Here is a 10,648-nt window from a genome sequence, read left to right on the forward strand (position 1 = left end):
TGTGCTTTGAGCTAAAGGCTCATTCTGCAGTTTTTTGGTCATAATCCAAACCCAGATTAAAGGTGAACAGAGGCAACAAAAGTTTCTTACCACACAACACCTATCACAACTGTTAATCAGTCAGAACAATCTCTTAAACATCTACACCTACAATTGATATTTATATCATTTTTTAAAACTTTTTTCTAACTTTTCTAACAGGTTCATATTTGTATATATATTTTAATATTACATTGTATTTAGCTCTTCTCTATCGCAATTGTGCTTTATGTATTTTATGTATATAAATGTAACTTAACAATCATTTTAACTCTTTTCACTATTATACATTTTACAGAAACTCTGACTTATACACAGCACATTCAAAAAGTTTTCAGACCCCCTTCACTTTTTTCAGTTTTGTTATATTGCAGCATGATACTACAATTGTTCATGTTTTTTCCTGCCAAACTGAGCAATTAGGGTTGAAGGGCCTTAGTAAGAGAGGGGACCAAGAAGCCAATGGTCACTTTGACTGAGCTCCAGAGATCCTGTGCGAAGATGGGACAAAGTTCCATATGGACAACTATCACTGCACCCCTCTACCGATGCACCAACTTTATGGCAGCGTGACGGAAGCCTCTCCTCAGACAACTGTTTGTGTGTAATTTGTGACAACACATGAGACCCTGCTTGGAGTTTGCAAAAAAAAAGAATGTGAAGAACAAGATTCTTTGGTCTGATGAAACCAAGATTGAACTGTTCTCAATTCTAAGTATTTTGTCTGGAGGAAACCAGGCACTGCTCCTCACCTGCCCAATCTCATCCCACAAAGTTTTAAAGAACAAATTTTTCAGAGGTTAAACTTCTGTCTTTTTTTAAGGAGAGTGGGTGACCAACCTGGTGTACTTCAGATAGATTTGATCTCCCTCCTTTATGTCGGGCACAAGTTCACAGTTGCACCAAAAATTGGGAGTCAAATTCCTTGTATGTGCAAAAATATTTGGTACATAGATGTGTAGTTTGCCGAGACAAACATGCAGCATGGATGCTTATGTACGTCCATACACAGGTATGTTTATGTGTATATCCTATTAAGTTACCATTGATTGAGCACAAGCATAATAGATCCACTGAAGAAATGACAGTCTGCAGACACATACACACACACACACGTATACACTCATTGTATAGTCACATTATCTCCCTCATGTTAGAAGCAGTAATGCTGCTGGTGCTCATGAGTGTTTTAAGGAGCAGTCGTATCACATGTCGCAATTACTGCACAGCTGTCAATAATGCCACAGTTTGTAATTTATTAGAGTGCATTCAGACTCGAGCCTTTTATCGGGTCTTCAAGTATAGAATCAAATTTCTTTTTCCATACCAATGATGTAATTAAATGAACAAAATCATGTTTAATGGAGACATATTGACCATTTGGAGTTGTTTGAAGAAACTGTAAATGCTTCTCAGACTAACTGGGTCCTGACTGGCTTCTAATCTGGACTGCATGTTGAGTTTAAAGTGGAAACCCTGCTTGACTGTTGTTCAGCAGAACTCCGGTGTGTTTATTAAATACTCTGGAAACAAAACATTTCAATTACATTAGTAAAATGTCACACTTTTTGCATGAGCCATGATAAATATGAAATCACGAACCACAAAGTCTAAAATGGACAGAAACATTTGTATCCTAGAATCTGACAAAACACCAAACACTAAAACAACCAACCCCTCATTTTGTGTCCTGGTCTAAAGTTTTCAAAACCTGATCTGAAGAGCCTGAACGATAGCAATACAATTAAAATTGAAAAATGACAAATATTTTTGATAAGGATCCAGTGAATTTGCTTTTTATAACAAATAGCAAATTAATAGTTTAAAGATGAACATTAGTGTTTCCCACTAACTATGTAAGTAAGACTATTTCTACTAGTTCTAATATTTTGCATAATTTTAGCCAAGTGATGCTGTGTTTGGGCTCAGCTGGTTTATTAGACAGGGCTCTTTTCTTTCATTATTCATTATTTATTGCTGCTCACCCAGTGACGACAGGCAGTGACTAAAATAACAATATACAAATACATCAGTTGCATCAAGAAAAGGAGAATACAACTATAGAAGAGCAGATTACAAAGACCAAAATCTGTTTGATTAAGGATTATAGTAAAAAAAGGAAAAATGTATATGTGTGTTTACATGTGTTTGAATTCTGATATAGGATATTTCTAATTCCTTCCAGGTCTTTGTACGTGCACAGAAAAATGACTATAACCAATGATAACTGATAATAAAAGCAACCACTGGTTATTGTGCCTTGTCTTGTCTGCGTTACTTCTTGTATAGAATAGCACAAACTGAAGAAGAGACAAGGAAATTGTGTAATTAATAGTGCACTTTTATATATGATTCAATATATACTGTACTTGTGAAAATCCTTAAGACTGTGAAACGTGTTATTTCCAGGGGGAGTATTTAAGGTGATTCATGTGAGTTCAAATTAGTTTTTTCTTTATGTGCAGCCCTTCTGAGTATATATAAATGTAGAACTGAGAACAAAGTTTTAAACAGATGGAAACAAACCATTTTTGCTAACTCTTTCCAATTTATAGTGAAACTTGTTAAAGAGGCTCCCTGTCAAATAAACAGACAAACCAGTGCAGAGATCTGCTGTCATTAAACAGCTTTAGATGTTGTGTCCTTTATGGTGCTATGTGACTTTGCCAGGTTTCTGAGTTGATTCCTGAGTCCATCACTGACACTAAAATATAAATGAAGGCACTCCAGTGTATGTTGCTGTTGAAAAAAGCATTCAGGAAACATCAGAATCTCACTAAAAGCATTTCAGAAATGTGCCTAGAGTAAATTATGGGGTATTGATTGGTGCCCCGTGTGTGTCTCTGCATTGTTACTGTGTTTTAAGGACAAACGAGGCAAGGGAGATGGGGAATTTGTGGTGAGAAAAAAAGGAAGAGGGATGGACAGAGGACACACTTACATTTTACTTACTCGCCTCAGAAGAGGAAGGGGAGGTCCAGTTTATGTCATTAACCAGTGAAACAAGGACAGTGAGGGAGAAAGGAGAGAGACACCGAGGTTAAACCATCAAATGAACAAAGACGCAGATGATGACAGGACCAGTGTGAAGACCAGCGATTTCTTCTAGAAGATTTCTTCTACTATCCTCCGTGAGCTGTTTAAACTCTTTTCTACCACAACACTCAGAAAGCACCTGTTGAGGCAGGACAGGTGATGCACTTTTCTCTCAAACTCTGAAGGTGTCTGAGTCTTTGACTGGTACTGACAAGCAGCCATGGGCATCACGCTGCTCGGCTGCGTCACCGACTTCTTCACCTATGAAACCACCAAGTCTGTGGTGGTCAAGAGCTGGTCTGTGGGCATCATCAACCGGGTTGTACAGCTGCTCATCTTTGCATATTTTGTGGGGTCAGTACTGTTTGATTTATCTGTCCATCCCAGCTCTGATATCTGTCTTATTATTGCATTTTTTCATTTAAAAAATCTAAAATATTGCCTCATCCACTAGTATTGACATATTACAAATTATCTGAGGATTATTGGTTATAAGCATGTGAGCAGCCTTTTATTGTTGCAAATTGTTGAATGGAAGTTAAATGCAAATGGATTTAGAGGAATTTACAGCATTGTATCATATTTTATAAAGTCAGGTTTTGTAAATCAAGCCATCATTTGTTAATAAATAAATAAATTACTCATTTTGTGCACAAAAGTCTAAAGTAGCATGAAATGGAAATACAAATTCAAAATACTAAGTACAAAATAAATACCTTAAAATTGTGCATAAGTAGAGAGTCTGAGTGCTGCACCAAATCAGCGACAGAAGTTATGCATTCGAGTAGAAATAGACAGAAATCACTGAGAGAATGAGGTCCCCATCTGGGAGCATTGTAATGAAATTATTTGTTTCTCTCCGCATTTAGATACTTTATAGTTCTGCTGCAGTTTTTTCTAATTTGTTTATTTCTAACCCAAAGAAAAAAGGAAATGTAGTTGCTCCACCCTCCGTTTATACAATGTGGACCAAGTTCTATCGCCCCTTGTCTACAGCAATGTTAGTTCCTACTTTATATTTCCAAATAAAATGATGTATGAATATTTTACTTTATATTTTAAAAAGTAAATACACACTGAATGTCATTCACAGCTTCCTGGATAGGACATACAGTCACAACTTGGAATAAAATGTAATTTTATTTTGCAGCAAAAGGAATTATTTCAACCAGACAGTTAAATGAGTCTTTAAGATGAAAGAGCTGTGAAGATATTCTATAAGTTGTTGTGAAATGGCACGACAACAACAAATGTCATTGGAAAGAGATCGTTTCAAACAGCAATCTTGTTTTTTGTTTGTTCATTTTCTAATCTGATCCTGACACTTGTTGGTGAGCATATAGTTGGCATAATAATGCACAGAAACAACTAAATTGAAAGTTTTGAGTGATTTTAAACTGGAATCATAATGGTTAAATAACCACATTTTTGCTCTCACTGATAAAAAGGTGCTGAATTTTATAAAAATAAGAGATGAGTGTGAGCTGTTTGAAGCCAGGACCAATAAGCAAGACTTTTCACAGTCTCCACATCTTACCTTATGTCAAATGTTTTGTGTCTCTGTCCTGTAGCTGGGTCTTCATCCATGAGAAAGCTTATCAGGCGATCGACACCGGCATAGAGTCCGCCGTGATGACCAAAGTGAAAGGTTTCGGTTACCATCACGACCGAGTGATGGATGTGGCTGACTACGTCTTCCCCCCACAGGTGAGTGAGCAACTTATTCTACACACATACAATGCCAATATACATGTTGAAGAGTTGTTTGTTTGTGAAGCGCTCTTTGATTCTTGTTGTGAATCAGTGTACCAGAAATGTTCTGCTGTGTTTCAGGGTGCGGGTGTGTTCTGCATCATGACCAAACTGATCATCACTGAAAATCAGTTCCAGGGGAGGTGTGCAGATGTGAGAATGTTCTTATAATCCCCCCTTTTTTTCAAAAGATTTTACATATTAAACTTCATGGCCTTATAGTATAAAGATTTTTTAATACTGAAAAGGACAAGTGTTTCAAGTCAGAGCTCTCAGGGAAATGCACTTAAAAGTCCTTAGAACAAGGCGGTGCAAATGTGGTTACATCGTGTCACTTTCTTGTATAGTTGTCTAATTGTCATTGGCTCTACAATTAATTCACAATAACTTCAGTTTAGGTAAAGCGTATGTTTATTTATGATATAAAATTGTGCTTTTCTTTGTGTTTTCATGCATGTGTTTTGTTCTATGAAGATGTTGGATTGTGAAACAGACAAAGACTGCACCAAGCATCTTGGTTCTATCTATTATAATGGTGAGTCTAACTTTTTACGGGGAAAAACTTCACATGATTATCAAAAATCAAAAATCTGTGCGGCCTGTCTTCCACACAGCTGTGCCTGGTAGATTTTATAAGTTGCCACAGAGCCTCACCTAAATATTGTCCTTCCATCCATTATTTGTTACTGCTAATCCTGTCAGCGTCATGGCTCAGGGTTGCTCGAATTTATCCCAGCTGTCACATAAAAATGTGAAATTGCTGCTATAGAAAGATTAAGGAAAATATGGGTCCCTGTTTTCTTGGGCAGACTATAAGATCAACAAACAAAGTACATTTTTGGAGTAAAAACAAATAAAGTAAAATAATTACAACAATTTTGTTAACAAGTGGCCTTATTTTTAGAAGAAAAATAATATCCAATGGACAACTAGTGGGAACAGAAGCAGTGGCTTTTTTCGCAGTGTGCTGTGGAGTTATTTTTGATACTACCACAACCTGAGGTTAATGTAAAGCATTTTCTAAACCTATGAATTATATAAGGGCAGGTCTATATTTTATATTTTGGCTTTCAGTTTATGATTACTTTGCTGTCAGGAACATCAGTTACTCGCCATATTTTAATCAGGGATGGATTACTGAAAATGGCCTGCTGGGCAAAAGGGGTTGCAAACTAACCCAAAGAAAATGACTAAAATTACATAAAACAACTAAAAACAGAGACAAAACATCCACCTAACTTTGCACCTTTCTTCTCTCTTTCTCACATACCAGGAGTAATAACAGGTGTTTGCCTTAAATCCTTAAATGCCATGAAGGGTAAGTGTGAGATTGAAGGATGGTGTCCAGCTGAAAACGACAATGTCAAGATGTGAGATTTAAACACACACACACATAACCCCCCAACCACCACCCCATCCACACACACACACACACACAGAAATGCTTCTGCACCAGACATTATTTCCATAATAAGATTTGGTTGTCATCCTCACCACTACTTCTCTGTCAACACCTTTCTCAGTGAACCAATGCTGGACGTGAAAAACTTTACCATATTCATCAAAAACAGTATTCGCTTTCCACTCTTCAATGTCACCAGGTAGGTGACAGGTGCAAACACACACACAACCGTCTGCAGCTAAGACCATTGTTGTTAATTTATGAGTGAACTGAAGTTTTGTATAAACATGAAGTCTTTCTCTCTCAGAGGGAACCTCCCCCTCACAGACTTTAAGAACTGTAACTATCATCCAGAGACGAGCCCTTTCTGCCCCATATTTCGTCTGGGGGATGTGCTGAGCTACACTGGGCACAAAGTGGCAGAACTAGCAGACAAGGTCTCATTTGTCAATTTTCCTCCTTCTCTTTTTTGCCTTAAATCTTCCTGCAGTCATCTTCCATCCTCAGAGCTAAAATGTTGTGACTGCACAGGGAGCTCCACATAGAGTGACTTCATTGGGCATAGAGGGAGTTGTACTGTCTTAAAGGATAAAACCAATTTAAATAAAGTATCAGACAGTTACTGGTCTATATCATGTATTCATGTGATGATATAAATAAAAACCTCACCTCTCAAAGTGTTTCTTTTCCTAATTCCTCTGTCTCAGGGTGCAGAAATAGGAATAAACATTGAGTGGAAGTGTAACCTGGACCTGAGCATTGAGTATTGTGTACCCAAGTACACTTTCACACGACTGGACATGTCATCAAATAACAACTCCAAAGGCTACAACTTCAGGTACTGATTGTCCCTCTTATCATCTGATCAGTCTTTGTACTTCTTTTCATTTTTTTGGTCCCTCTCTTTATTCTCTTTGAATGCAGATTTGCTAAATATTTTAAGACAGAGAATGGGACTGAATTTCGCACTCTTCACAAAGTCCACGCCATCCACTTTGAAGTCATGGTCACAGGCAAAGTGAGTGTGTCACTGTAGCAACCTGGAAATGTGTCTGTGTTTGATGTGATGTGTGATTTTGGACACAAATTATTATTTAAATTTAAAGTAAATACCTTCCACCTGGGACTGTTGGGGTCATCTGTCTTCTATATTTGTATGTCTGGTCACCAAAACTGGCCCCATCTCTTCCAGGCAGGAAAGTTTGACACAATCCCAACATTGATTAACTTGGTAGCTGCCTTCACCTCTGTTGGACTGGTAAGAGTTCAAGCAGAAGTTAATTTAAACAATTTTTTTCTTGTTGCTGTCAGCTAACATATTCTTTCTCATGTGTGTTGTCAGGGTTCTGTTCTCTGTGACATTATCTTACTTAACTTCATGAAAGGAGCTGAGCAGTACAAAGCTAAGAAGTTTGAAGAGGTAATGCATTTACATGTGGACATTTACAACCGAGTGACTCATTCTACTACTTATACTGTGGCCATGTGAGCTTTTCTGTAAGAGCTTTATATCATATTTCCTTCACCCAGGTGTCAGAGGCTCAGATTGAAGCATCCCTCAGTCAGAGCCCAGGCAGCCAGCTCTCACTCAAAACCAACATGAAGAGCTCCTACGACTCTGGAGCTATTTCCCTCACGGCCTCTGATCAAGCTCTCTGACTAATGACAACAACAACCTCAGAAAGGAAATTCTTTGCTTTACTACCTTGCAAGAGACTCATTAGTCTGGTTGTCAGGTGGAAACTTTGGTCTTGCAAGTGAATTATACAGAGTAAAGGGGGCCAACATTGCTGCCATTTTCCTTTTTTCATTACTAGAGGTGGGAGTCAGAAGCAGATAACTGGCATTTTTTAGGCTGCAACATTACCTGACTCTCTGGAGCATCAAAGTTAGCAACACTCCAGTTTCGCTCAGAACAGATTTCTATAAGAAACTTTAAATGAGCAAATCTCCTCCGTTTAGATAAGGTTTGGGTCAACCTATAGTCATAGTCACCCAAACAATTAATCTTACTGTACAGTTTGTAGGACATTTTACAGCAAATTTACTACAATAAACTGCAACAACCTGTTTGTTGGCCAGAACATTAGAGCTGAAAAAATCTGCTTTTATTTTCAAGGTAGCATTGCTCAAACAAGCTAGAATTTTAAAAACATGTTTGATATTTGAAAAGAATAATCAGTACTGAGAATAAAATACTTGCGTAACATTTTTGAGTATTTCCCTTAGTTGCCATGTTAGTGTGAGGGAAATTTCAAAATCTAGGTAACACTGTTTCACTGTTTTCACACTCCGGGCAGACCCAGTATCAAACCTGCTTACACCAGTGCTTCCTCACCTTTTGCACCCCAGCAAGACATCCTGTCTCTGGCCACACAAAGAACTGTCTTAGCTAGATATCAACTATAAAACTACCTACATCGGAACATTTGCTTCCCAGAAGGGAGCCCACGGGAACCAGCACAAATGATCAATCTCAAGGACTTAAAAGACATGGAAGACAAAAGGACAAAGTGACATGAACTTGCTAATTAAGACTCCTGACCACATTGTATGAAGGTTGACTTGCATTTACTCATCCCTTTGTTCTTTGTGTGAACCCAGCTGTTGAGCTAAATGTATAAAAGGCTGAACAACCTACACATCTTGGTCAATCTGATTGACCCACTCATGAGTGTAGTTCTGTTCTGCTCTGCATGTTTCTCCATTTTGCTGATTAAATTCACCATTATCATTCACTTGTAAGTTGCCTTTTGCCTCCTAACTTGCCTTACAGTCTTTGCCACGACAGTTAGTACACTCACAAACTTACCATCTTGGTCTTCCTGCACAAATAAAAGAACCAAAGTCTCCTAATGATGTAACAAGCCATGGTTTATAACTATATGTCCATTTTTGGAGGTTAGCAGCAGTAGGATAACTGTGTTTGTGGCTTGAGGTTTACAAATGGGCCATTATTAGTCCCTTTCTGGGTAATGACGCAGAGTAGGAGATGGTACTTTACACACTAATGGATTAATGCAATTCCACTGTTTTGTTGGGACAATCCAAAATTACATTTAGATTCTCTTTTTTTCCTCGTTTTTTGCTCAGGTTTACTCCGAAAGCTTCATATCAGACGTGTATGTAGTTTTCTATGTCTCTGTTGCTCAGACAAAAGCACATCCTGTATATTAACATGCCCCCTCATCTCTCTTCGCTGTAAGCTGTGACCAGGGCACTAATAGATCAGCTAAAGAGCCTCTTAATGGTTCTGACACTGACTGACGACAGACAATGTGAAAGGAGGATGTCCTAATTTAATAATACAAATCCATATAAGTGCATGTAATGGAAATGACAGAATATATATTGCCGTAAAGTACTCTCTCTCTCTCTCTCTCTCTCTCTCTCTCTCTCTCTCTCTCTCTCCTCTCTCTGTCTCTCTCTCTCGTGTCAGCCGTTGGAGCAGCTTATCTCTCAACAGCATAAATGGATCACTTCAAGCGACTGACTAATACAGTAGTATTTAGAGGCCTAACAACACTGGATATATGTGTGTACACACAATCTTTTACTACATGTGAAATGTTATTTGGTAACTAATGTCCCTTTTTTAAATGGACCCTACTCAGATAAATAAAAAATGTATGGTAGTGTGGTAATGGGGTTAGCTTAATGAGGTTTTTTCATTATCTACTGTTTTCAGGTAAAAAGGATAAAGTAGACTGTGGGTGTTAACACACATTTATAGCGCACATATCCAGGATAACCTGCTGAAAGGATAATAATTTTAAAAAGATAGGAAGACTGCTCTCATGTCTATGGGTGACATGAAAATGCAGTGCAGTTAGAAGCGCTGTCTGCCACTTCTAGGTAGGTGTGCCAAACGTACAGAATTCATTGATCAAATGTGATCATTGATCAGTGTGTGTGTGTAAGGGGTGGTGGGGGAATGCATTAGTGGGTGTGAGCAATAAATTGTATACTCCTGAATGACTCTACTTAATTATTAATTTTCTGAAATTTGAAGTTTTATTTATGTAATTGTATTGGTCAGCCAGCTGCACACTGTATCATAGTATATGAAATTGTAGCATTTTGTGTCTATGTGCACAGGGACTGTGGATGGAAATTAAATACTACTTAAAACAAACTCCACACATCTCTTTCATATGACGACAATAATGTTTGTGTTCATTTTCCCAAATTTAAATACATTTTTAACAAATAGTGAAGAATTTTTTTTTTTTAATTTGGGCTTCTGTATTAGACTATTGCTTGACTAGTTTGCCAGAGACACCACATTAAACATACACTCACACAGATGTGAGAGTGGTATCTATCCAAATAAGCAGGTTAACTCTTCATATGTTAGAATGTTATAAGAAAAGCCCATCTGGCTCCAGTGTTTCTACACACAGCTGTAGGCCCAGGCCT

At 37.8% G+C, this 10,648-nt stretch overlaps 1 protein-coding gene across 1 annotated transcript; it reads left to right on the forward strand.

The window, feature by feature from the left end:
- The first annotated feature begins 3,004 nt into the window (after window positions 1-3,004).
- Window positions 3,005-10,395, forward strand: p2rx3a (purinergic receptor P2X, ligand-gated ion channel, 3a). The gene is made up of 12 exons (XM_067517806.1): window positions 3,005-3,429; window positions 4,647-4,782; window positions 4,909-4,980; window positions 5,302-5,362; window positions 6,101-6,197; window positions 6,351-6,428; window positions 6,537-6,666; window positions 6,937-7,067; window positions 7,154-7,247; window positions 7,422-7,487; window positions 7,572-7,649; window positions 7,760-10,395. The coding sequence occupies exons 1-12, from the start codon at window positions 3,296-3,298 to the stop codon at window positions 7,886-7,888; spliced, it is 1,206 nt and encodes a 401-aa protein (XP_067373907.1). The 5' UTR covers window positions 3,005-3,295; the 3' UTR covers window positions 7,889-10,395.
- Window positions 10,396-10,648: the final 253 nt, after the last annotated feature.

The sequence above is a fragment of the Channa argus genome, chromosome 10 (assembly GCF_033026475.1).
Source record: "Channa argus isolate prfri chromosome 10, Channa argus male v1.0, whole genome shotgun sequence".
NCBI lineage: Eukaryota > Metazoa > Chordata > Actinopteri > Anabantiformes > Channidae > Channa > Channa argus.

Bases quoted from the DNA above. Each gene is read 5' to 3' on its own strand.
- p2rx3a (XM_067517806.1), top strand. From the start codon at position 3,296: ATGGGCATCACGCTGCTCGGCTGCGTCACCGACTTCTTCACCTATGAA. The intron at 4,783-4,908 runs GTGAGTGAGCAA...GCTGTGTTTCAG, and splicing joins ACTACGTCTTCCCCCCACAG to GGTGCGGGTGTGTTCTGCAT. The intron at 6,429-6,536 runs GTAGGTGACAGG...TTTCTCTCTCAG, and splicing joins CCACTCTTCAATGTCACCAG to AGGGAACCTCCCCCTCACAG.